Consider the following 27,770-nt stretch of genomic DNA (forward strand, 5'->3'; position numbering starts at 1 on the left):
TAAAAGCCTTCAACACAGTGCAGCTCTGCAGAACACCCACCACGGAAGAAAGGCAGAACGAGAGCGCCGAAGTCTGAAAATTAGATAATGAAAAGAAGACAGGGAGGTGAACATCGAGAACGAAGACCAAGAACTGCCGGGGGAAGCTACTGAAGGTGAGAGCTGACTGTAATGTAATCCTACATTGATATGCAGTTAGAAAGTTACTTTTTCTGGTATAGTAGTGGCCTTTTTATTGGTCTACTGGATTTCAAGAAAGCCACAATATTTTGCCTCAAGTACGGAGAAAGAGTGAGTGCTCAGAGTTCGCTGTAGGCCAACTGAAACTGTCTGGTGATTCAGACTGATTGATTGAAAGATGTTCAATAATTTTCATGTCCTGGTTCTTGGACATAAGAAAAAGAGCAAGTGAGATTCAGAGCTGCTTCGTATGCGTAAAAGCTGTAAAAAGATGCCATTGCCTCGGCTGTTTTGCATGTGTGAATTCACACAGTGAATTCAACAAATGATAAAAAAAATGTGTTCTTCTTGTGAAGCTAAGTCATCTGATTGTCAAGACAGCGCTAACTTACAGTATAACAAACGGATTCACTGCTACTGGGTATTGTGCAGAATAATAGTCATCATTGGTTACTGGATGTTGTGCTTGTACTGATGAACTATATTTAACAAAACCTCTCGCATCTTTCTGTCTATCTATCTATCTGTCTATCTATCTGTTATTCAGAAAACAAAGATGGAGTTGTGGCGGCAGTGTGCGACATGGCTGATCGACTGCCGAGTTCTTCCTGAGAACCACCGGGTCACATGGGAGGGAGCACAGGTAAATCAGCTGTATTACATACGTGCACATGAACACGCATCTTGGTTCCTCGGTTTAATTTTGTGCGTGTGTCTGCTGTGAAAGGTGTGTGACTTGGCTCAGGCTCTGAGAGATGGCGTGCTGCTCTGCCAGTTGCTCAACAACCTGCTGCCACAGGCCGTCAACCTGAGGGAGATCAACTTACGCCCACAGATGTCCCAGGTAGTGCACACACAAATCTTTTCCTGCTCCATTTCCATAGGACATTTCCATAGCGACCACTGGGCAGCATTGAAGCCCCGAGGCAGTCCGATAAGAAAAGCTGCGATCTGTATCTGTCCACATCCCGGAGCATGCGTAAAAAGTGGAGGGGGCCAATGATAGAGAAGAACAACAAAAGCAGACAAAGAGAAACTACTAGAAAACACTCAGAGAAGGCTTGCGCACACAAGGAAAAGTGTCAAGTAAATTTGTCCAGTATTGAATCCTAAAAGTCTTTTTTTGGTTTTGTTAACCTTTTACAGAAAAGATCAACTTGTTCCATGGGTTTTGTAGCAATTAGTGACACTAGTTTGACAGAATGAGCACTAGACTCATGAAAAGTTAGTCCTGCTTCTTAAAAAAAGTTGATTTGTATGAGACATTGGGAAATATTTTCTTGTTTTGCACATTTAGGAACTTTGAGATTCAATAATAGAATAGAATACAATAGCTTTATTGTCATAGGCAAAGCGAGCAATGAAATTACTAAAGCCCCTCCCTTGGTGTTACAAACATTAAGTGAGAAGGTGGTGATTTTAGCATCTGCATCTGCAAAGTATTATTTGTACGCAAAAAATACAAAATACAATATATACTCTGTGGATCTGGAGCTGTACAAAATTAGACAAAAATAGTTATGTATTTTTATGTGCCTGATTGTTTTCATGAGCAGTTAGCTTAGCTTGGCACTAACACTGGATGTTGATGAAACACCTAAATTTCACTACTATGCACTTTTTTAGCAAATAAAACATAAAAGATATAACATGTTCATTAGAGAGCTTCAGAGCTGGTTGGTCGTTCTGTGGCCATTTCACAGTCTTGCTAACCTAAGCTAAACTCCTGCTGGTTGAGGCTTCATATTTACAAAACAAGACAAGACCGCGGCCTGTCTTTTCACCAAATTTAATCAAAATCTATTTTCAAGCTTTTGAGAGATCATGCTCACTTACAACCAAATACACAAGAAAACTGGAGTGGAAAGAATAACAAGAACAAGGACATGGGTTATCTCTCAGTAGGAGAATTAACAGAGAGGGCTTGAGCAAAATACTAGACACAGACAAGTGAGAATAACAGAATGAGAGAGTGTGACAAAGAAAGACACAGGCTGTCACTTGGTTGGCTGAAACTTCTCAAGGAAAGTCCTTGAATCATGTTTGATCGGACTCGTGGCGCTGTCTTAAATTTGAAACTCTGGGAAATCCTGTGAGGTCAGCGGTGGTTAAGAAACATCCGGTGATTAACAGACAAGAGACAGGAGTCCACTCTGACGTATGCACGCATGTACACACACACACACACACACACACACACCTACCTTAAAATATTGCACAAGCAGAGGATGTTCCCTGTGTAACATTAACATTAACTGCGAGTTAATGTTGCAGAGACGGATATATGCTTGTGTGTTAATGTAAACTCCTGAGTAGTATCAGAGCAGTAGCAGCCAGAACTCAACATTTCCCCTTTTCTCAAATTAGAGTTCCTCATTTCCCATTTCTGAACAGACTGAGAGGGAGAGAAAGAGCAGCTGGTTCAGGAAGTTATGTAAAACTGCATGTGTCTGACCACCATGTCGGGCGTACTGTGCTCTGTGCTCTCCGGGGTTTCTTGTGAAGCTATATTTTAGCTTCAAAATTCTGCCTTTCGTATTGCTGCTTTTAGGATCAGGCATTTCTTTGTATCAGCGCATTACTGTTTGTGTTCATGTGGTCTGTGGCCTGATTAGCATTTGCATATGCTTTGATATAGATATTTAGTGCAGCTGTTTGTGGTTGTGTATATATGGTGCGTACAGCAGTTATTCTAGAAAGTTAAAAGTCGTCTCATTGGACAAGCAGCAGAACCAACATGATGTTTAGCAATACTTTTATCTTACAATGTTCAGCAGTGTCTGTCAAGTGTGTTTGAAATCTGCCTGCTATGTAATGTGTGTGCATCTGCTTTACATGTTTATTCTGTGCTTCTTGTATTTGTCTGTAATGCCACTTTTCCTTAGTCATTTAAATATTTTGTCCCATTTGTTGTTTTTGAGTTTGTTTGTTTTTAATGCTGTGTCTTGTTAAAGGTATGCGTTTTAATGTTGCCTGCATTTCATTTGGTTTTAACTGGCCATTTGGATTATCAATGGGTATTGTTTCAGTTTTCACCACTGATTCATCTGTTAAATATTGTTGTATTCTCTTGACTGATGAATAGTTTGGTTAAGAAAATGCCAGTGTATACTGAAAAATCCTGATCACAAGTTTCCAGAGCTCATGGTGACGTCTTCATATTGCCAGGACGCCATGACCAACAGTTAAAAACGCAAAAATATTCGCTCTACTGTAAAATAAAACAAGCAAAAATACATCTCATGTCACATTCTTACATGTGAGACATTAGAACTATAAAATGCTTGTTTGTAATTAACGCTTGAAAAAGGAATTATTTAACAAACTGGACTTTTTAGAGTCTTTGTTCATCAGAATTGAGGGTCTGCAGGGTCGAGGGTGTCGTATACTTTGCAAGTTGAAAAGCCCTCTGAATAAATTTGTGAATTTGGACTATATAAATCAATATATTGAATTTCATATCATTTCAACACCAAAGTAAAGAAATATTTGTGTTTGTGTTTGTTTTTAGTTTCTGTGCCTAAAGAATATACGGACGTTCCTGGGAGTTTGCCAAGACAGGTTTCATCTCAAAAAGAGTGAACTGTTTGAGGCCTTTGACCTCTTTGATGTTCGAGACTTTGCAAAGGTATAACCCCACCACATCTATCTATCTGTCCATCTATCTTTCTGTCGGTCTACGCATTGTGCACTCATATGCCAGTCATTATGGTAGGAGTCAGAAGCACTGCAGCTTGCAGACACCCACATAGCCCTAACAGGAAGAACCATGGTGATTTTCTAATTGAAGCGGCTCAGTGAACACATGTATTCAAAATTTCACAATTCTCTTTCACTTTCAGTGCAGTGCAGCCGCAGCACTGCAGTATGAACAAGAGGAGATACGAATTGTGCACTCGTTTGATTTGTATGTGCATGTAGTAAGAGGAAGCATTTTTCTCGCAGAACGAAATGAGTCAACAGGAGGTAGAACCCTAACCCCCACCCTGACTGCGGGGTCTTTTTACAGTTTATTTAGTTTACAGTGTGTTCCTGTCACTGTGCTTCTCGTTTCACTTTATTGTTTCCAGTCAGTCATCCAGTGCAGTAAAATACAGTAAACACACAGGCATGGTGTGATCTCCACGCTATGATTTACAGTGGAAGAAGCGGTGTTCAGATCTTTTATTTAAGTAAAAAATAGTAAGAACACACTGAAAGTACCCCATTACAATCAAAATCTTACTTAGGTAGAAGTATAGAACTAAAAACACTAAAAGTAGTCACTTGTAAAACTTGTTCCTGTGACTGATAGAATATTAAATTGTTAGATTGTTAGTACTGATCATCAGTGCAAAAGTAGGTGTTGTCGCTGATCGAGGTGGGGCTAGTTTTACTTGCGTATAGTTCAGTAGTTTAGTCCAGTGGTTCCAAAATGAGGAGTTGAGCCCCTTGCAAAATAAATCTAAGGCATGGCAAAATGATTAACGAAACTGGAAAGAAGAAAACCTGTAACCTGCCACACTAATGTGTATTCAGCAGGTAACTGGCAACAAGCGAGCGGTATCAATCCTCTGAGATAATTCTCCACCAAAAAGTGAAAGAGCATAAGTGTCAAATAATTTTTTTTACGTTTTTATTAAATGGCTGTAGGACTGTAAATCAGTCCATTCAGACGTTTTTTTCTTTGAACTTCTCCTTCAGACTTTCACTTCTTGTTACATCTTTTCTTCTTTTCTCTGCCTTGAATGAAAGAAAACAGAAAAAAGCTCTACAGTACTGACGGAGAAGTGTAGCCTTTACTTGAACAGAAGATTTCTTTTTTCATGACAAGCCCACCTTATTTTAATTTGTCTCTCCCGAAGAAAAGAACCACAGCTCAACTTTTGAATTTTTATGTTTCTTACTGCAACAGCTGAGAAAGTTTCAACTGGAACAGGAGTCCAGTGTGATCGTGGAGAGGGAAAAATAATTTCTAAGTTCTATGGCAAAACAAATTCAAGTAACTAAAAATCCATATTATAAAAATCCACATAAAATGTTAAAAACATACAGTTAAGCAGAGATATTAGAGGTCACATATGTGACACCTTTGAGTTTGTTTCTGGTTCCATCTCTCATGCTGGTTATCTGAAGTCACTCATCGTGATACTGCAGTTCTCTCTGAAACAGTCAAACAGAATAAGAGTGAAACCAGGTCAGAGGAGAATTATTCAGCGTTAATGTTAAAGGTGTGAAACAGCTCTCACTGTTTCTCCTCCAGTCTTTATCCCACTCTGCACAACATATACTAACTACGTACTGCTTTATATGTCTGTGTGACAGGTCATAGACACCTTGTCCATCCTGTCTCATTCACCGATTGCAATTCAAAGAGGACTCCAGTGAGTAGTTTCCTTTCTGTGTCACACAAATGATACGTTAATGTAGTTTGTTTACTTTACTGTAAGCACTATGTAAACATGATTTATTACAGACTATAATGAAGTTGAAAACAGATATAAGGACACTTTAAGTGTTTCTGAATGCATAGTATTTATCAGCCTTCTTCAGTGAAGACGTGTTTTATATTATTTACAACTGAGCTTTATTATATTGTCATTTCTTATCTGTTTATACACCAGCCTCTGTCTATGGGGGGCACCAGGAGGAGTTATAGCTGTTGACAAATACTTAAACTGTTATATCTGCTAACAACTGTATTTTAGTGTGTAATAAACCATTAATTAAATGTTTATATATACGACTTCAATGCTATATGGGGGGGTTCATATAACAGAAGTGAAAAAGAAGATGTTGTTGTCAAAATGTGTCATTCTCCCTGTGCCCTGCACCTTTACCACCCTCACCTACAAACATACACTCACACACGCTTCTCTTCCTCTAGGCCTTTTCCTTTGGAAGGATTCGCTCCTGATGATGAGATCTACAGCGGCTTGTCTGACCAGATAGAGTGAGCCATTTTTATGATAGTCATTCAGTGAGTGAGTCAGTAGAGTGTATCATCGTGTATCATCGTGTTATGATGATAAATTTGAGGAAGGAGAGCGGTAGGTCAAAAACAAAAGCTGCCGTTTTTGTGATGGTTTGTCGACACACCCCTGCAATGACTCCATGTCCCCAGGGTAAAAATATGGAGTGAAACTAAGTGGAATGAATATGAATTATGTAGGGAAAATAAACAATCCAGAGGCTGCCGATGCTATCCTGCTGTTCTTTAACCAAAATCCAACTTGAATCATGTTTTGTTTATCAGTGACACAGTGGATGAGGATGACGACTTATACGACTTTGTGGAGGATGAGGAGAACGAAGGGGATGAGATCTATGAGGACTTGATGAGGACGGACGAACAACCTGAAACTGTGAGTGGTTCACGTGCAGCATTATACCTCAAACAAAAAGGAATGGTCTAAGGCTGTGGAGGTCTGTTATTGACATGTACAGTGGACTACAGTCCAGAGCGTTCTCACGCAGATCAGACATCTATAAAACCCAGAGTCCTCAATCATGTATACCAACTGTTTCTCTGACCTTTTTGGCTCAAAGAACCTTAAAACAAAACAATGCTACTTGTGACTATGGTTAGGAATAATTTGATAATGTTGGATGCTAGTATCCACAGGACACCTTGCCTAAGTTATTGGTACTTTTTTGAGATCTTACCTTGAGAAATTTTATAATGTTTTATCATGTTATAAAATTTTTATTTTAACAAAAGAGGCCAAACTTCTCAAATGTTAAGTTTTGTCTTATTTGTCTAAATAAAATACAGTCTATAGCAAAATAGCAAAATTTTGATTCAACAACAAATTAACAAAATTACAGATGAGACCAGACATTAAGTGCCCAGCTTTTGGTTCTACTTACATATTTAGATACTACTTACATGTTTTAGTCAGATTTATTTGGTCCTATTGAATAATTTTTCAAGCCCTGAAAAAATTGAGGGTAAAATAGTAATAAATAAACATAATTTTATTTAGTAGAATATATATATTTCTTTGTCCCTATTCTGTTATTCTTCCCATGATCACTTAGATTTATTTTGCAACCATTTGTGGGTGTGGGTTGTTTTGACCCCAAGGTTGGAAACCACTGATAAACAGTGAACTAGAGTTGTGCGAAGATTTTTCCGCAGATAACAGATGGAGACCAGGGAAAGCATTATGTGTAAATGTCACCCAGCTACATAATTCATGTGGGCACAGTCTCACTAAGAGACGCTATGAAAGGTGGTCTAAGTGAAGACTCATGAGAGTCAGAGTCAGAAATCATCAAGGGCAAAAATGCCCTTACATTTTTAAAATATACCACAGATATTGAAAAGGCTCAATATTTAAGAGTATTGCTGCAGCATTTTATAATTTCTTTCTTGTCAAATATTTATGCATCAATTGAACTTCTATTTCGGCTGTGTGAAAACGCAACCTAAGCAGCAGAAAGTTTTTTCATGACACAACCAGAAGAAGCAGAAAATGCTGACATGTCCTAGCATCAGGAAGAGAAATTTGATAGCTAATATGGTGAAAGGGGAAAAAAAAAGTCAATGGTGGAAGGGTGAAAGAGAAAAAGGTCATTCTGGAAGGCTTGCATCATCTGCAAGATACAAAACAAACTTTAAAACAAACCTCAGTGCTACAAATTGTGTCCATTACAATCAAAAGAAATAAATCTCTTCATACTTTTTATGTTTATGCAGCAACAGAAGACGGGCGTAGACAAACGAGAGTGCTGCCTGCAGGAGATCAGACAGACGGAAGAGAAATACAGCGACACACTGGAATCTATATTACAGGTGTGCACACATCTTGAGTCTGAAAAAAGAAGATCCATGCAAAGGGACATTCATATGTACATTTAAAGACACATTAACAAACATCCCCTCTCTTTTGAGCAGCACTTTATGAGACCTCTCGAAAGGTTTCTCCAGGATCAAGACATTGAGAGTATCTTCATCAACATAGAGGTACAGGAGGAGGTTCTCCATGCACTTGCTCACATGTACATGTTTAACTTCATGCAGTAGCCCTGTTTACATGCTTCCTGTGTATGTATGAATGTAGGATTTGGCCAACACCCATCGTGATATGTTGGAGGAGGTCCGCAGCTCCATCCTAAACTATGGAGCGAAGAATCTCTACCAGGTGTTTCTGAACTACAAGGAGAGGTACACAACACACATGCATAATTTTTTCTTTCTTTTTTCTTTCTTTCTTCTACAGTAACACTGGAAATACAGGTATATTTTAATACTTTTTTTTTTTTTTTAATTCTTAATCCCCTCAGGCTCTTGCTGTATGGTCGCTACTGTAGCCAGGTGGAAACAGCGACAAAACACCTCGACAAGCTCTCGAATATGAGAGAGGATATCAGGATGAAACTGGAGGTGAGAAAAACACACACCTTCAAAGGCAGAAGCTCAGGGAATGTGTGATGTTTGCACCAAAAAATGTTCACAGATGTTCCATACCCAACACGTAATGAGTAAATGATCTGTACTGTCTTTCTTGATAAGAACATAAAGATGTTCTGCATAGTTTAAAGTGCAGTTTTATACCACTAGAGTCTTAATTGGTAGTGTTGGATGGTGGGAAGCCAGTGAGGGATTGTGTTCTTGTACTGTTCTGCGTACAATGTGGTTTTAATTACAGTTGTGCTTTTCGTAGCTTGTAACTGGATTTTGTTGTTTTTAGCTTGATGGATGTATTCAAAGACGTGGATACAGTGTGGCAGAGTCAGACTTTCTGCCGTTCTGTCCCAGTGGCCAGTTATGGTACTACAACAAATAATTCCTTGATAGGTTAGCTTGAATGGCACACAAGGTCATTTATTACACTTTTTCTTCAGATTTTTTAAACCAAAAAGATTTAATATTTAGATTTATATTTACCTACAGCCTAGAAAAGCTATTTTTATGAATGTGGGATGTGTCAGCAGCTTTAGGGAAAGACATACTGATGTGCATGTTGAGTCATGGCCAGCGCAGTCTAGAAACAAACCAGGAAGAGAGAAAACATTTTATTGTGTTTGTGCTGGGTGAACAACTTTCACTGGAATGAATGGAAGCTACCTTTGAACATGGTTTCATTTCTGTAATTTATCCACGAGCTGTACTCCAATATAAGTATGTAGCAGCAAGAAGGACTGAGGAAATTGTCATTTTCTGCCACACCAGAGGCTCTCTTGACTGGTTGGTCCAACACTTTGGCTCATACTAAAATATTTTGACAGCTGTTGGAAGGATTGCCATGAAATTTTGTGCAGAGATTCACAATGCCCAGAGGATGAATTCTAAAGAAAGAGAGTACGCTTTGAGTCGTTATGACTAATATTTAAACTTGATGGTTTAAAAATCTGTAATACAGAGAGTAATAATTGACCTTGTGTGCTGTTGTATAATGGTGGTATGCAGTGGAAATGTTTTCACGACTACAGGACAGAGGGGAGGGTTGATAGATATCAGTAGTAGAATATATACCAACAAAAAAAAAAAGGCTCTGTCACATATTAGATCACATCCTGCACACATGAACATTACTCTTAATGTATCAATATTTACTTTTGTGTTGTGTGCATGTGTGAAATGATGACCTCTTTATTTACTATTAAAAACTGTCTTGTGTTTAAAGATGCATGTAATCAGCACAGAATAATAAATTATCTGATGTTTAATTAAAATATATTCATTAGTAGCCCATTAATAATGGATTCACCTCATAAATCGTAATGTATTTCTCTCCCTTACATTATTTACTTTTAATAATAGAAAGTACTGTTATCAGTATTGATGAAGATGATCCTTTCCCTGCTTTTATTTGCTATAGCATCAAAACCAGACCTTTGTTGTAGATGTGTATGTTAACTGTCACGTACATGCATCATTATATGCATGAAAATCACCCACGAGGATTTTTTTACTCAGCACCTGATTACACAAGCAGGAGCTGACAGGAAGGTTCAGTGTTGGCAAAAATTGTGTGCACTGCATGTATATCCATGTCTATATGTGCATGAGTGTGTGGTAACTCACAGAGCCACCTCAAACTCTACACACACATCCTCATAACACCACTGTGGTTTACTGCAGATGTTCACATCCTTTTTTTTCCCACTCAGGAGTGTTCAAAGAGAGCCAACAGTGGACGTTTTTCTCTCAGAGATTTACTCATGGTCCCTATGCAGAGGGTCCTCAAGTATCACCTGCTGTTACAGGTATGTGTGCGTGCGGGTGTGTGTTTGTATGTGTGTGTGTGTGTGTGCGTGTGTGCATGCTTGCGTTACATCTAGCAACTATAATTTGATGTTGTATGTGTGTGTGCAGGAACTGGTCAAGCACACCACTGACCCAACAGACAAGGAAAACCTACGCACTGCTCTTGATGCCATGAGAGTAAGTGTGTGTGTATTTGCTGCTTATGTCAATTATTGATTTAAATTTATGATGTTTAAACGTTCATCTGTTTGTCGTGTGTGTGTGTGTGTGTGTGTGTGTGTGTGTGTGTGTGTGTTGCCAGGACTTGGCCCAGTGCGTGAATGAGGTGAAGCGAGACAATGAGATCATCAGACAAATCACCTCCTTCCAGTTGTCCATAGAAAACTTGGTGGGGTCACAGTTTTCATACACACACACACACACACACACACACACACACACACACACACACACATATATATATAAATCATATATATATATATATATATACACACACATGTATGTATGATTTTTTCCATATACATTATATGTTTTATTTAAGTTATTTCATTTATTTGTTCTTCTCTTTTTGCTCTTTAGACTCAATCTCTCGCTCTCTATGGTCGGCCCAAGATTGATGGAGAGCTGAAGATCTGCAGCTCGGAGAAAAGATCTAAACAGGACAGGTGTGTGTTGTTTATATGTCTCTGTATTCTTTGTAAGTTAATGCCATGGATCTTACCTTTTGTTGTATTTTGCTGTTTGTTTTCTCTCAGGTATGCATTCCTGTTTGATAAAGCCATGTTTGTTTGTAAGAAGAAGAGCGGAGAGACGTTTGAGTTGAAGGAGATCATTGAACTACAGAACTATCAGATACGAGATGAAACCACAGGAGAGAAGGACAATAAAAAGGTGTTTTCCTCTGCTTCCTTCACTCTGCATCACCAGTTATCCAAGGTAGTACATCTACAATGCTGACTTTGTGTGTTTGTGTGTGTGTGTGTGAGCAGTGGTCCCACTTGTTCCTCCTGCTGGACTGCTATGGAAGGTGTGGGTACGATTTATTCTTCAAAACCAGAGAAGTGAAGAAGAAATGGATGGAACAGTTTGAGATGGCTCTGTGAGTTACCACACATTCATGCACATATAGACATGGATATACATACACACAAAGACTTAAATAAAGAACGCAGACTGTCTCTTTGCATTGATGCAGTGATCTTATGCACAGAATTTTGAAGGAGGGGTAATTTAGTACATTTGCTGATTAATTATTGGCTTTTAAAAACCCTTGTCATTTTTATACAGCTTCCGATGACAGGTACAACCATTCTCCAAGCATTTTAAGATACTAATTCTTGCAGTATTGACTAGTAGTGTAGTGACAAACCCACAGAGATTTATCAGTTGATTATCAGAGTTTCCCCTTCAGCTGGGGGGCTTTACCACTTCTTTCAGATAAGTTTTGTGGTTTTCTGAGACACGAATTGTTTGGTCCGCTCTCAACACTCTCATAATGTTGTTGTTGGCTACAGCAAAAAGAAAGGTACTAACACACTCACTGTACATTACCTACACAGCATCAAACCACAGATAGACGAAACTAGCAACTAGCAGGTGAACAGTGGTAAGCATTTAGCAGCTAAATGTGTTCAGATACTTGCCCCAGAAGTTGTTAGAGTCCAAAAACAGAGCTAAAAAACTGTATATTTTGAACATATATACATAGTGACCAGTAAATAATAAAAAGGTGGTGATATGTCAGTGTTGTGTTTACCACTTACTTCGCTTTCAAGTGGCAGAAAAATCTATTATTGCAGGTTTAAGTTAAACAGATTCTTTACTGTAATCTGATACTTTTCATTATTTCAAAATGGTCCATGAGTAAATTAGGTAATGTAAAACATAAGTGGACAAACAGAAGTAGCTAAATAAGTTTAGCTGTAGCCACTTGTCATTCATGGCTGGGTGTTGCAATTTGGCTGAGTGTTCAACCCGATAAGAAATTTACAGACATCCCATGATTTGGTGATTATGCTATCTGCAATCTGGTCTACACTGTGTTGCTGCTACTGTTGGTAGCAGCTACTTTATTATACATAAAGAGCTATAATAAAGTTGTTACTTCCACCAAAGTCAATCTACCTTTAAATACTAAAGTGAAAACCAGCTCTGTCATTGCTTGGTTCCCCGACTTCGGTCCAAACAGCTGCACTTCATGGTTTCAGGTCCAATATGTGTCCGGAGAACTCCACAGCCAACAACCACGACTTCCAGATGCACTGCTTTGAGGAAACCACCTCCTGCAGGGCCTGTTCGATGCTGTTAAGGTACCTTTGTCTCACTAGCTGTTTCTATCAGCTCCTCTCTTAACTCCAATTTAAAAAGAAAACAACACCAAAGACTTATCTGCTGAGGCTGAATCTCTCCATCTGTCGTCGACAGAGGGATATTTTTCCAGGGCTATCGCTGCACTCGCTGTAAAATGGCTGCACATAAAGAGTGTTTGGGCCGAGTCCCTGCCTGCGGACGGAACTCAGGTCTGTATACGTGCATGTGCATGTGTTTTAAATTCTACTTTTAATTAGTTACTCATCATTTAGCATAGTTATCACTTTTTACATTGATTGTCCTCTTTAAATTATAGATCATGCTGGCATGATGAGGAAGGTAAGACAATATATCTCTGACACTGTGGATACGTTTTGCATTTTGCTGCTTCTTTTCAACTATTTTATATGCCCTTTATTTTTTATTTAAGTTTTTGTCTTTTGTTCCTGCAGAACAAAACACAGAGGTCCTCCGGACACTCCAGCGTTGGTAAGGATTATTGTTTAAACAGCACATTTTTTTGCTTTGAAAAAACACCTTCCAGTGTTGTGCTCATGCTCTTAAATCTTTAAGAGTAACTTGGCTAAGAGTAACTGCTTTTATTGCCTGTCAGATCTCCTTCCTAACATCTCATCTTTCTCACCCTCGCTCTTCCTCCCAGGACTGCCAAAGATGGAGGTATGTCAGGAGTATTTTGGCTTGCCTCCACCTCCTGTGGGCTTCGGCCAGCCGCTTCACCTCTCCAAAGGTGACATCATTGAGCTGACCCGGGCTGTTGCTGACGTGCCGTGGTGGGAGGTAACATCAAACTCAAGCAAATACACTCTGCATTCTGAAAACTGAGGGGGTCACACATTATTTCGTTGTGTTTGCAGGCCTTGTTTCCTGTGGTTAATGCGTAGGTGTGAGATGCTTTTGTCTTTTTCAGTCTTTTGTCTTTTTCCTTTCTGCATCTCGTTCTCTATCTTCCACTTCCTCCCTCGTGCCCAGCCCGCACTTCTGTCTATCTGCTTTCTATTGTGTGATTCATTTGAAAGGTTTTGATTTGGAAAATAAATCAGACCCTAATGGCTGAGTTCCACTGAGCCGCTTCAGTCTCAGGGTCCTGGTACATTGTTCATGCTGGCTCACTGTCATGGTTTACTGGGACACTTGAATAGAGTAGAGCCATTTCTAATGTGATTAGTGCTTCTCCTTTTTTTGAAAAGTCAAAATATTTGCTGTGGTAATGGCCAATTAGATGCCATTTACCTTTTTTTTTTATCATACCATAGTTTGATAAAAGGCATTTTATTTCTTTATTTTTCACTGTGCAAGTTGATTTTAAATGGTACTTAAATGAAAGAACACAAATTAAAGGTACTAAAGACCCTTTTTATTTACCTAACTAAGGTGTGTTCTAGGAAAATGTTAGTAATGTGTAAGTAATGTGAAGCCTGGGGCTAAAATATGCAAAACACTGGCTTTGTGCTTTAATCTGTCACACTGTTTAACTGGAGCCTGGTGGATCCACAATATTTAAATACGTCTTTGCTCTCAGACAAACTATTTTCAAAACGCTCAGGATTCACAGAGTCTCTCATTGAATTTTTATCTATAAATCATCTTTTGATGTCACCTCACAGTTGTGTTTCAGTTGTTTCAAGCTTTGCAAGATTTCTTCAGTATTCTACGCACACAGATTTTGTGTTAATTGCCTTAAATCAGTATCTACTACATCTGAGCAATTCCTTATAGGGTAGAGTTTGTTTTTAAGTTACTTATCCATGTTCATCTTCTAATACTTTCATATGTTGCAATGACTCTTTTTTTCCACCCGGTCCAGATATGTGATTTGTTTCTCATGTGTCACTCAGGGTAGAAACCTGACTGCTGGTCAAGTGGGATGGTTCCCTTGCCAAAAAGTTCAGCCCTATGTCCCAGTGAGTATAGTCCACGAGCCAACATGGGCCATAAAAACACATTTGGACAAATGTTTTCAAATATTTTTTTATCTGAGATCTGAGCACAAGAAAACAAACATACATGTTCATTTTAGTCCAGAGTTTATTTACAGTCCATTTACTGTACTGAAACCAGCATTAGCAGTCCCAGGAAGAACTGTTACCACCATGACCACAGACTTTTTTGTTAGGACTTACCTCTGTGTGATCTCACCCTTTCCCAGAGGCAGACCCCCGACTTGTCTGGCTTTAACTGGTAAGTATCAACAAGAACTGGATTAAATCACTCACACACCAAACCACTGTCAACCTCATAGTTTTATTTCCTCCTGTTTTGCAGTACACTTCAACACAGAGAAAACCCACAGAGCTGACACAGTGAATTAGTCTAGTTAACAGCCTCAAAAACGGAACCAGACACCAAAAAGCACTGGTGCTTTTAAAGCATCTTCTGAGAGAAACTGCATTATTATGACACTGATGGGATCTTTCACTTCACACCATTGTTTTCCATGTGTAAAATTAACTTTAGTCACTAGTCACCTATCATACAGTCCATGTTCTCTGCCCCTGAGCTCTTGATTATAACAATGGTGCACTAACTCTCGAGCACTCAAAATGCTGCAAATAATGATTAAAAAAAAAAAAACAATTAAGAAAAAAAAACAACAAAACAGTTTGGTGTTGTCCTCAAAGTCAGTATTTGTAGGATTTGAAAATGTCCTACTTTGGCACCACCTGCTGGTCATAATCAAGCATGACTCAGTGGCATGAAAAAAACACAGAGCAACACTTTGACAACACAGTACATAAACATTTAATAAATGATTTACAACTCACCATTATGTTGTTTTAAGCAGGTTTAAGAGTTTTAATGTATCTATCAACAAATATAACTGCTTCTGAGGCTGGTGTAAAAACAGATAATGAATGGCAATATAGTAAGTGATTACAGAAGTAATAATATAAAATGAAGTTTGCAAACATTAGCTAACGTAAACAGAGAAAGGGTGGGATTTACTGCTGATGAATTTAGTTTTCCTTTTGTATTTTGAAGATTGTGTTATACCATTAGTTACTGAGTTACTCATGGCAAAAAAAAAACAAGGTACCAATTCTCACTCTGATTCAAGGTTTGCCGGGAACATGGACAGAACTGCTGCCAAAAACCTGCTAATGTCCCGGTCTGATGGAACCTTTCTCGTGCGTCAGAAAGATGGAGGAGAGTTTGCTATCAGCATCAAGTAAGCTTCCATCAGTTCATCAGTCAAAGCCCCATGTGCTTTTGAAACTATTTTATCTACATACCCAGAATCAAAACTACTGATATTAACCCAGACGCCTAGATGTTTTTTGATCTACAAATGCTATGGTCTTAGCTAAGCTAATGGTCGTAGCTAAGCTTAGATAAATTTCTGTATGTGATTGAGCTCAACTTTCACTTCCTCTCGAAACCAGAGAAGTAAAGTGATACCAGTTGTATTTAGTCCATGGTATTTAGTACATGTTCTATCACCCATTCTCATAGGAGAATGGGTGGAACACCAGATAGACAGTGGAACCATCTATTTTTCCTCTTTTGAGAGGAGCAGCTACACTACATTCAGCTTTAAATTAAACACCAAACATTCACCATTCAACCCCTTTGTGAATTTTGTGTGAACTTTCCCTTTAATGTTATTAATCTCAAAGCTAGCAAGCAAAATTTACTACAAGAATATCGCTCTTTTCCCTCTCTCTGCAATCCCAGGTTCAACATGGACATCAGACACATCAAGATCACATCCTGTGAAGGTCTGTTCCGCATCAATGACAAGAAGGCGTTCAAAAGTTTAATTGTAAGTTTAACATCCTTATCCTGCCCAAATCTTCTGAGACTCACGCTGACACATTGTGGATTTACATGTAACCTAATTTCCTCCTCTCAAACAAGGCCAAACATCTGTCTCACATGTTTCTCCTGCACTCTCTCTTGTCCTGTTGCTCTTCTTTGCTCTGTGTTAGGAGATGATTCAGTTTTACCAGCAGAACTCTTTGAAGGAGTATTTCAAAGATATGGACACTACGCTGCAGACGCCTTACAAACAGCCAGAGCAAGGCAGCTCGCCCAACAACACGCCGACTAGCACACCAGGTGCAGTACATCACTGTCACGTCACACACATTACAATCATGCTAAAGCAATAGCTCAGTGTTTTGGAAAATATAGGAAATTTGCTCATAAACCAAAGATTTGGAAAAACTGAAATGTTGACATAATGGTGGCGCTAGGTAAAAGGTCAGGAGGTCAAAGTTACTACAGCTCACCTTGAGGAGACCACGAATGCCTGCACTAAAGTCCATTTCAATCCATCAAATAGATGAGATATTTAAGTAAAAACCACAAATATCAACTCATGGTGGCGCTAAAGTAAAAGTCAGGGGATTGCCAAAGTCAGTAGGATTCATCCTCAGGGGGTAAAAATGAGAACCTGTGGTTTCACTGGGGATTATGACATTTTTTTTACTCAGCTGTTTCCCCTTTTCCAGGTTCTACTCTAAGTCTCCTGGCTGTCGCTTCATATTTAATGCACAGATCAGAATAGTATCAATCTACTCATATAACTCAGCACGAAAACAAAAAACTCTTCTTTTAAACTTATCTGTGCTGCAACATGGGCTCTGTCTCACAGGGGGCAGCATGAGGAGTTTCGGCGTAGCGAGGGCCAGGTACGACTTCTCGGCCAGGGACCGCTCAGAGCTGTCGCTGCGGGAAGGAGACACCATCAAAATCCTCTCTAAGAAAGGTCACAGTGGTTGGTGGAAAGGAGAGGTGTACGGCCGGGTGAGGAATTTTCAAACATCCACACATTAAATACAAAAATACTGCAACCTTTTATAAGACATTTGTGACTTACCTGCATTGCTCCTGTTGTTTCCAGGTGGGGTTATTCCCAGCCAACTATGTGGAGGAGGACTACTCTGACTACTGCTGACGAGGCTCCAGAGAAGATGTGAGGACCCAAACTGTATGTGTAGGAGGCTATGTGATACCTGGTTTCCATCAATTGCATTAACCCATATGCACGAGTGTGTCTGTGTGCGTGTGAGAGAGATGCTGTTACATGTGATCTAATGAGTGTCTAGTGATGTGAATAAAACGTTTTCTTCAGCTGACATGATGATGTCTGTTTATGTACAGCTAACTAGGAGCAAAGCGTACGTTTGAACGTTACATCCAAAACCATGCATATTAATCTGCTGCCATAAGAGCCTGCACTCCTCTGGGAAGGTTTTCCAGCTAGGTTCTGGTAGCTGGCAGCAGGGATTTCCTCCCATCAAACCTCTGATATCTGTAAGAAGATATAAATATATATGGTTTTAAGTACTAAAAACCATCTCAATATACTTTTACATCTCATCTCTCACACTTCTGTCTGGAGCTCTATCAGAACCTGGGTTGGCCTGGCTCCAGTTCATCCCAAAGGTGTTGGATGGACTCTGAGCTGGACACTCAAGTTCTTCCACACCAATCTGGGAAAAGCATTTCTTAATGGATCTGGAGCTTTCTACATGGTGGCATTGTAATGCTCAGCTTAGTTTAGCATAAAGAGTGGGGCACTGCAATGTTCAGACCTCTGGCATGGCTGAGAGCTGTGCACTGTCCCTGTTAAATAAACAAATAAAAAAAAAAAAAAAAAAAAAGAATAAGAAACTGGTGCCACAAAGCTGGAAGCACGTGTCTAAAATATCACTGTATGTTCATAGAACTAAGATGTCCAGCCCAAAGAAATGGCACCAGACCAAAAGTGATGTAAAAATATTCACAGCTTTCAAGCACAAGTATCAATACCACAGTGTAAATCAAGATGTTTTCTTTTTAAACTTTAGCAGTTAACTTTATTACACTTATTATTGATGAATTGACATATATGCAGGGGTTCAATGTTGTAGCTATTTCAAGTGGAACTTTTTAAGAGCTTCATATACTGCTGGGTAGTTTACAACAATATGATGTTTTATAGGTGGCATGGTGGTGCAGTGGTTAGCACTGTTGCCTCACAGCAAGAGACTGTGTGTGTATGTATATATATATATACACATCAGTCTCTTCCCACATGAGAAACCTAATGTACAACAATGATCAGCACTCAGTCTTGTAGGTAGGTAAATATCAGCTTTATTTTCAAAATATCAAAACAAAAATATTTGTAGAACAACATGTTTTTCACATAATAATTTGTGGGCAAAAATTAAAAGCTACAACTGAAATCTATATGTAATGTATGCGACCATTCCTCTCTCTTTCAGTTGGTTTGTCTCATCTCGGTTTCCTTCAAAAGATTCCATCTATTCTGTGTGTGTGTGTGTGTGTGTGTGTGTGTGTGTGTGTGTGTGTGTGTGTGTGTAACAAGGATGAGTGTTGTTTGTGTTGCATTGTCCTGTGGTCCTTCTCTGGTCTACTGGTAGTACAGCTCCAAGTTCATCCCATCATGGATTTCATCTGCAGAGGTCATAGTTAAGTACAACAGACCAAGACAGAAAGGTTGTTGAATGTTCTTAGTACAAGTTTGCTACCATTATTAAATGCATCAGAAAAATACTCCCCCTATTTACATTTGGGAAAAAAATAACTTGTTTATAATCAAAAATATGTCACAGTTATATAGAAACAAATAATTGCTGTGAAAATCCACAATATCCTCATCAGAAATAGAAACTAAAATACCTAGGAAAACAGGATGCTGACTGTTGGCAGTGTGTAAAAACACAAGACCCAATTTCATAGATGCCTGATCAAATAAAACTAATTTTAAAAGGTTGTTCATATCCAATACATATGCCACCACTCCACCCACTACCATATTCAGTTTACACAAGTTATTGGTTCTAGTACTTATCCAAGATTTACTGTTAAAGTATGAAAAGTAAGTAAACCTCTGCAGAGATATAAAACTGTTGCTACAGTATCAGTACTGAGCTACTAATGCTAAGAGTGGTTGAAAAGATTGTTAAAAGGATACAGTCACCCAGAGACACATGGTCCTTGAATATGGTGTACCTGTGGAAGCGGAGAAGGAACATTTAACTGCTGAATGCAAACAGCCACAGAAACGTTTGTTATGGTCTAGCAGGGCAGAATCCCAGATGAGAGCTTACCATTTCTTTAATACAATCTTGTCGTGCCGCGTTCCTGTCTGGGCGGCAATGAGCTTCTTCAGATCTCCAATGGTATCCTCAGAGCTGAAAACATGGGGGTTAAAGAAGGAGTACAGTGATGGCATGGAAATGGAATGGCATCTGTTCTTTAATAGTGGTTTAACTAACCCAGGCTAACAAGATGTTAGCTAGCTACCTCTCGTTTAGCTTAATATGGTTCTTCAAATGCAACTGGAAGAATACAGCCTGAACACAGTGCACTATGATTGGCTGGCATGACACTGTGTGGCTACAGACAGCACAATTTTACTGTAGCTGCACAGTAGTTATATTAAACCTGAGAAACCAACTAACAACCAAGACTGCCTACACGAAACCAGAACTTAAACATTAAAATGGACATCTAGGGCACAAACACATCCAGAAAGGGCCCTGTGCACGCAGACCCAGGTTTTACACAGGTGGCAGGACACATTACTCAGCATTGTCTGCTCAGCTTAGTGAAGGATACTTGCACTTGACCCGGACTTTCTTGCCCAGACGATCGTTGCAGACCACCTCGATCATCTTCGGTTCCTGTCAGCCGAATGAAATGAGACAGAGTTAACATAACATATGAGTTGAGTTGATAGTTGATTTTAAACAAAGGCCAAAACTAATACACTCTGGCAGAACAGTCCTGAAATAAATCCTACCTTCATGAAGACTGGAGTGTTAAAGAGGTGTTGATTCAGCTGTATGATCATTTTGGAGACTGTACTTTGTGGTGCTGTTGAACTGCAATGCATTATACACAGAGGTGTGTCGTTGATTTGAACGTGGTGGACAAAATAATAGAAACACTAGGTAACGTAACGTAACGCAACACAACAGCACCACAGACTACATCCTCGAAAATGATCATACAATTGAATCAACACCTCTTTGACGTAATTCCAACAAAAACTGAACATTGAAACCTTAATGAAGATAGGGTTTCGTATAGGACAGTGGCGCTATACTGCATTAGCTTTAGAAACGTGTAACCAATAAAGTGCCAACTGAGTGAAAACTCGTACATAGGTTAGGGTTAGGGTTATGGTTAGTGTCGTTCATTCACAGGAATCCACAAGGGAGAAATGGAGTCTTTAAAATCGGGCTGTTTTGTTTAGCTAACAGTAGCTAACCCGGTCGCATGTTGAACAGATAAATGTGCGTAATGTTACAAAGCACCCAAGTAAGGCGACCTTCTGTATTAAAAATATCGAGCATTAGTTAAAATCTACACCTACATTCTGTTAAATGTGACATTCCTACCTTAAAATGCACAAAACAACAAATATTGTCCTGTTGTGGATATTTTCTCGAACGCTCTCTGCCCCGTTTACCGTAAAGCAGATATTGTTAGCGTATTATCTTCTGGACCAATCAAACGGGTACACTTGTGATTGACAGCCCACATTAGCGTATGGCACGAAAGAGAACCCCGTCAAAGGCGGGCCTACATCTGAAAACAACTCGTACCGTAAACACGTTCCTGAGTGTTGTAACTTGCCTAACTGCCGCCCGGCCTGTCTCACGGTAACCACATTGAAATTAAATTTATTAAACGCTGCTGCAAGAAAATAACTAAAAAATAATGGCAGACGAAGAGAAGCTACCGCCTGGATGGGAGAAAAGAATGAGCCGCAGTTCAGGTAACGAAACAGAAGGCATGAGAGGCTAAATGAGCTAGTCTGCTTGCTAAATGGCAGTATGTAGTAAAGTTAGCTTAGTAGCTAGCAGCCCCAGCATCGAGCTTTACTGCTGCAACGAGGCGGAAAAGAAGTTTAGGTTTACTGAGGAGAGGCTGAAACTATAGATGGGTGGCTCGGTGTTGTGGGTGTGTGTTCTTAAATGTGGTGTTTGGCCTGTTACTAGGTGTGTTGCTGACCCTTTCAACCTGCAAGGCCCTGCATGACGTCATTCCGCTCCAGCGCCTCACCTGCTGATTGAGAAGAGCACAATTACAGCTGCATGCACACCTGTGTGGGCAACCCTGGGCAAATTACATAGTCTGAAGATTTTCTTTTTCAAAGCGACAAGAAGTAAATGCAGCCCTTGCCGCAAGCAGACGTTTGTTCAAATTGGGTCTGCAGCTAACAATATGCCGATTCAGTTTTTGATCAATTGATTATTAACTTATTAAAGATATTGCAGATATTTCTCAGTGTGACGACGACTCGTGTCAACAATCCAAACCTGAACATATTCAGACCCCACTTGGCCCTAGTTTGTTCTTCTCCTTCCATCAAGGTTTTTACAGTGACTGTTACAGTTAAGTCACAGAAATAAGCAGTTTTTATCCTCTTCCGCTCTTCCTGCAGATCACTTCAACTTCAGAGAAATTCTTAGATTGCCTTGCATGTACAGCATGTTTACCCACAGATTTTTAATACTGTTGAAGCCAGGGGGCTGTGATAACCGTTCCAAAAGCTTCAGCTTGTGTTTCTTGAAGAAGTTCATGGTGGATTTAGAGGTCGGCTTTGGATCATTGTCCTGTTATAGAAGCCAGCTTCTCTTCAGTTTTAGTTTCTTGACTGACTATCTATATATCGATCTCTGCATTGTTTCCTGTGCCACTGACTGGACACACTGCATTAACATTTGATGAAAGACTCCCTTTGATGCCTGTTTGCTGTAAGGGTTGCATTTACTTCACTTTAGAAATTAACAAAATAGGGAATTTGCCCAGGTGTGCCCAAGCTTTGTAGAGCCTAATTCTGAAAATAAAAAGAAATTAAATGAATTCAGATGCTGAATGGCTTCAGAACGTGTAAACGAAACTTGTTTGCTAATACATTTATAGAGGCACCAAGCTAAATGCTTCTCTCCTGATTCCAATACCTCAGTTCAGACGTAGTGCAATACTGCTTTTTTAAAAAAAAATTTTTTTACTGCATGTAAAACTTGTACATCTCACTGAGTAGGACTCATTATCATGAACCAGGGGTTGCTGTGGCTGTAAAAAAACTGAGCTGACATCCTGCCGTGACTGAATATATGCAGCTGAGTGCAGAATGCATGAATTTTATATGACGAGATTGTCGAAAACACTGTGTTCCATTTGTATCAGTCATAGCCAGTACCACTGAGAGGTGCCGAATCAATGCATATCCAAACACAGGTGTCATAACAACTGTATGGGGTGAATAATATGTCAGTGTGGTGTTTTCAGCTTGTTCCACTTCCTCCATGTGTTTGAAAAAACAGTAAATTCAGTTTTAATTCCTCCCTGTCTTTGCCCCTCCAGGTAAAGTGTACTACTTCAACCACATCACCAATGCCAGTCAGTGGGAACGTCCGGTGGGAGATGGCCGTGGAGAACCAGATAAGGTTATTATGTGTAATTTGTCAATGTATTCAGTGCAATAACTAAATACAATGGTATGGTGATACTAAGTTTATGGTAATGTTGATCCTGATCCGAAGTTGCTTCTTTGTACACACCCTGCTGGACGTTTCATTCCCATTAACTATTCAACTATAATAACACTTCTCCTGTGTCGCCTGCAGAATGAGGAAGTTACTCCCCATGGTGTGGGTCATTTTTTTTTCTGTTAGAACAACAAAAAGATACAGTCAACAAAATGGTGTTTCTTCCTCAACAAAACCATCTTCCGCCAATTTTTGCTGCTTGGCCAACTCATAGAATTCATGTTTTATCTACAGCTGAGTAAATGTGCCGGTGACAGTTGTTATTACATCTTGCAAAATGAATGGCAACTCAAATTTTTATTTCCACTAGCTTGTTAAGACTCTGTTAATTGTGTTAAAGTTGCGTTAAAGCTGCAGATCTTTTCACATGGTTCAGCCCTGCAGGTCCCTGTGCCTAATGACAAACTTCTAAATGTACACAACAACATAGCTGAAATGATTTATCAAGCAATGAATTAGTCGATCGACAAAGAAATATATATATATATATATCATCGCATGTTACATGGACACACTTTGCATACATGAGCCTGAGGGCAGGGTGGTTTTTCATTCTATTATCTATCAGATGTTAATTATAGTTACATGGAAATTACTAGTGGTATGCAAACTCTTAATTATGTATGATGAGTGAACATCACTTCCCAATAAGGCAGACTTTATACAGGGATTATAATTTGTAACTACAATGATCACAGTTATGAATTATTTATCATTTTTTTTGACCTAAATGTCAAAATGTCTTTTTTTCCATTCATTAAGCCCCTCATCATGTAGAACTTTTCCCCACTTTAGAAGCTTAAAGGTTTAAAAAAGTTGAAATTATTCCAAATGAAGGTTGCAGCTAATGATTATTTTCATTACAGATTTAATTGTCAGCCATTTCTCAAATAACTGATTGTTTTGTCTATGAAATGTCAGAAGACAAAAAGGAAAATGTCCATTGCAGTTTCCCACAACCGGACGTTCCGCATTCAGATTGCAAAAGCCTAATATATATCCAGTTTATTGTCATGTAAGAAAAGCAGAAAATCTTGGACCCATTAAATATTTTAATTCTTTTGCTTGAAGACAGATCTACTATAAAACTAGTGCTAAATATGAATATTTCCTGTATCAGTTTGTTCCTGCTCTTCATTAAAATTATATGATGTTGTCACTGAGTGAAAATTTTAAGAGCAAGATGCTGTGGCTTTTATGGCTGCACCTTCCCATCAAATGGAAATATTGTAGCTGTCTTCTGCACCATTTTATGCACATTTCCAAATTCAACCTGACCTTTTTCATCGCTTTGAAAACTTTGGGATCAATATTCCGATTTACAATAAAGTTCTGTGGGTTTAAATAAGTTTGGCTGCACTGTTGAGTTGTTAATGATTGTACCACCGCAGAGTGAGTGAGTCCTAAACTGATTAATTATTGTCATAAAAGTCTTCCATACGTTTACAGCTGCAGGTGAGTTACTCTAAGCAAGAAACTCAAAACACTTGATTGATAATTTACTCATGTTCCAGTGCCATAAAGTTTGCAGGTATATTTGTAAATCTTAAATAAAGAGGCATGGGTGTGCCATGTTCCAATAAATGAGCTAGTTAACAACCAGCCTTGGGGATCTTTAACAGCATAGAAACCCAGAGGTTTGTCTTATCAAAGGATTATTACTGTAAAGCATTAATAAATGCTCTGTTAACACTGACAAAGTCATGAGTTACTACTCGTAAAAACTGTGAAAGCGGCGTTCTAAGGGATAAAAAAACAAAGATTAACTCAATATACCACTGTCTGATCTCTCATGTCGATTCTGGGTTGTTTGGACACTGATAATTTTGTCCCCCCCCTCACCGACTCACTCAGGTACGCTGCTCTCACCTGCTGGTGAAGCATAATCAGTCACGTCGTCCATCTTCCTGGCGGGAACAGAATATCACACGAACTAAAGACGAGGCCCTGGAACTCATTCAGAGTAAGTAAGGCAGAGGAGGAGAGGGTGAAGTGATTCACTCAGGTTGATTGACTTTTTTATATTGTTCTTTATTTCTCTTTTCCATTCAGGTTACATAGAACAGATCAAGTCTGGAGAAGAGAAGTTTGAGTATCTGGCTTCTCAGTTCAGTGACTGCAGCTCAGCTAAGAATGGTGGAGACCTGGGATTGTTTGGCAGAGGTACACAATAATACTGTATACATATACCACCATTACATGCATTGTTACATAAGCAAAAGAACAATAGATGTAAACAGGTAATAGCTAAAGCAAGGCTTCTGTACCTGTTCCTCTTCAGGCTCTTACACTCTTTACTTATGTTTGAATATTGTTTGCAAAAAACTACAGTGCCCAACTTTTTAAGGAAATTATTTAGCTTTTAAAAAAAATGAAATTGTATATTTTGGACCCGTTTTTAAAGGTCGTTAAAGGTTCAAGTGCCGCAGACTGAGTGGGAAAGTCAGAAAGTATTGAGAGAATAACATTTTGTTGGTTTTGGTCTTTTTATGGTATTTGTTACCAGTAACATAATATGGATTACTGATAGTTTTGTCCTCGGAAGAGTTCAATGGCAGGAGGTTGCTGGGAATTAAAGGGTCAGATGGCCCAGTTCAAAGAGTTCAAGCTTCACTTTCCAAAGTTTCGATGATGTTCTTTCATTTCATGCTCATTCATTGTTGCTTTCACTTCCCAGCACTGTGGTGGCAACATTCCAACTCCACATGAAGCAGCTACAACTAAAAATGAACCCTAATGAATTTGAGTGAAGAAGTAATTCAATTAAATTTATTGTAAAAGATTAAAAAAACACAACAGAAAAGATTATTTCAAGCGAATGTAGGAATTTATGTACGTACTCACAGGTTGTAGATGATAACATACAACATGTTCCATGAATTTTTATTTTTAATGTGAAGAAGTGAGTTACTGCTTTAACAAAAAGTACCTGTGTTTATGTTTTAGGTCAGATGCAGAAGCCTTTTGAAGATGCCTCCTTTGCGCTTAAAGTGGGAGACATGAGTGGTCCTGTTTTTACTGACTCTGGGGTCCACATCATCCTACGTACTGGCTAAAAGGAAGAAGCCACATACTGTACCATCCTCTACACACACACACATACACACAGTCCAACCCAACCATGATTTATTTTAATGACACACACCACCCAATAAACAAAGCTTATGGGCTAAATGGCATCAGTTTAAGTGGGATAATTTGTTCCTAGCACTATTAAACATGTATGAATATTTTCATTACACTGAACATCAAGGAGTATGGCAGACTGTTCCTGTAAGACCTCAAGCTTTTATTAACTGTGGCAATGCCACTGCAGAAAATTAAGAGTGCCTGTGACTCTGTAGAAGTGACCTGAGGAAGCAGTTTCACATGATGAGCGAAGTTTCAGAATGCATCTGTAAAAGCTTGTGTTTTTGTGTGTGCATGTCTTCAAAAGGACCATTTACTGTTTGTTTTCCTGTTATGTTTTCCATTTCTACGGTATGTGTGCCAAAGCTATTCCTCTATCTGTATTATAGTTTTGCTAAATAGATTCCTAAGATGTTTAAGAGGTTTTTTTTCTGGCCATTTCAGATCCCTACAGTTGAAGAAAGAACCATCTTTCTCAGTTCTCTACATTTAGCCCTGATATAATATTTTGTCCCTTGCAGATTTTCAGAAACACAGAATCAGTTATTTTCATGATCCACTCTGAAAAGCGCACGTTCCCCTCCCCACTGTGGATATGCAAAGATGGCACCGCTGAAAACTTCCAGGTTTTAACAATCGGCTCTGCAGCTTTTAAAAACATCAAGGTTCAGATGAACTGTTACACTGTTGTGTTATTGGGCCTTTTCTTCCATCAATAAAAACCCCTTTTTTTTTTATAAATTTTGCTTAGTTCCTCTTTTTTTGAGTTCCTCTTTGTAAGATCGCATTGTGTTGCGCAGTGTTTGCGCATGCGAGAGATGTTGTGTGGATCAGGATTTGTTAAAGACAAAATGATGAACATGCATAATGACCTGCAATTAGATGAGAGGAAGCTTGACTGTTACCATACAAAGAAACCTTTGGACGTTGGCTAAAGGTGAGCACCTCGTTTGACTTCTTTGAAGAAAATAAATGCAAATTTCCATATCAGGCACTTTAACAGCAGTGTGGCTCTAGGGATCGTTATTGTCATGAAATATTATTGCAAATATCATTTTTGTTTCACTTTTGTTCACGCACACAAACAAACAAACATACCTGCACAGTGGCATTAAATTTTCAAGCTGTCCATCAAGATGCCATATCCCTTTGATTTGTGCCATCTACCTGACAGGACAACACGCTTTGAAAAGGTAGACACAGAGAAATCAGCTCCATCCCCTCTCAACCTAATTCTCCTCCTCTTCCAGTTGTTCCACGCCCTTTCTCTCACCTGTCGGACTGCAAACTATAGCCAGTGTGAGTCCACTTCCTTTGTCCCAGGCCACAACATGATGGGGGTGGCTTTGATGGTTGACATGAAGACACTCCTCACCTGAAGTGGTACCTGTACTCTCTGCTCCAACCCTCTTCAAGGC

The 27,770-nt window shown here is 39.1% G+C and overlaps 3 protein-coding genes across 7 annotated transcripts; 2 read left to right on the forward strand and 1 right to left on the reverse strand.

Moving 5' to 3' along the window:
• Nucleotides 1-6: 6 nt before the first annotated feature.
• LOC121180044 (proto-oncogene vav-like) lies at nt 7-17,784 on the forward strand. 2 transcript variants are annotated; one of them, XM_041035161.1, is made up of 29 exons: nt 7-155; nt 728-823; nt 908-1,024; nt 3,692-3,808; nt 5,485-5,543; nt 6,047-6,112; nt 6,416-6,524; nt 7,862-7,957; nt 8,060-8,128; nt 8,226-8,329; nt 8,449-8,548; nt 10,279-10,374; nt 10,484-10,552; nt 10,677-10,763; nt 10,955-11,040; nt 11,131-11,266; nt 11,365-11,474; nt 12,583-12,684; nt 12,800-12,894; nt 13,002-13,024; nt 13,138-13,174; nt 13,347-13,483; nt 14,542-14,607; nt 14,853-14,884; nt 15,762-15,872; nt 16,379-16,466; nt 16,633-16,762; nt 17,301-17,452; nt 17,550-17,784. In XM_041035161.1, exons 2-29 carry the CDS (start codon nt 737-739, stop codon nt 17,601-17,603), a joined length of 2,535 nt encoding a protein of 844 aa, XP_040891095.1. In that variant the 5' UTR covers nt 7-155; nt 728-736; the 3' UTR covers nt 17,604-17,784. The 2 variants fall into 2 exon arrangements, with proteins under 2 accessions (XP_040891095.1, XP_040891096.1); XM_041035162.1 differs by having other exon boundaries at nt 13,347-13,363.
• Nucleotides 10,623-21,144, reverse strand: ubl5 (ubiquitin like 5). 4 transcript variants are annotated; one of them, XR_005893922.1, is made up of 6 exons: nt 21,064-21,144; nt 20,279-20,343; nt 19,768-19,851; nt 19,632-19,669; nt 18,965-19,111; nt 10,623-10,670 (listed from the first exon to the last, which is right to left on the reverse strand). XR_005893922.1 is itself a non-coding variant. In XM_041035168.1 (5 exons), the coding sequence occupies exons 2-5, from the start codon at nt 20,332-20,334 to the stop codon at nt 19,068-19,070; spliced, it is 222 nt and encodes a 73-aa protein (XP_040891102.1). In that variant the 5' UTR covers nt 20,335-20,343; nt 21,064-21,144; the 3' UTR covers nt 18,770-19,067. The 4 variants fall into 4 exon arrangements, 1 of the variants encoding a protein (XP_040891102.1); XR_005893921.1 differs by lacking the exon at nt 10,623-10,670 and adding an exon at nt 11,334-11,359 and having other exon boundaries at nt 18,964-19,111; XR_005893923.1 differs by lacking the exon at nt 10,623-10,670 and adding an exon at nt 18,770-18,962 and having other exon boundaries at nt 19,005-19,111.
• A 141-nt stretch (nt 21,145-21,285) lies between these two features.
• On the forward strand, nt 21,286-27,091 carry pin1 (peptidylprolyl cis/trans isomerase, NIMA-interacting 1). Its single transcript, XM_041035167.1, has 5 exons — nt 21,286-21,443; nt 23,039-23,121; nt 25,078-25,186; nt 25,276-25,386; nt 26,170-27,091. The coding sequence occupies exons 1-5, from the start codon at nt 21,386-21,388 to the stop codon at nt 26,277-26,279; spliced, it is 471 nt and encodes a 156-aa protein (XP_040891101.1). The 5' UTR covers nt 21,286-21,385; the 3' UTR covers nt 26,280-27,091.
• Nucleotides 27,092-27,770: the final 679 nt, after the last annotated feature.

This window comes from Toxotes jaculatrix, chromosome 4 (assembly GCF_017976425.1).
Source record: "Toxotes jaculatrix isolate fToxJac2 chromosome 4, fToxJac2.pri, whole genome shotgun sequence".
In the NCBI taxonomy this organism is placed as follows: Eukaryota; Metazoa; Chordata; class Actinopteri; family Toxotidae; genus Toxotes; species Toxotes jaculatrix.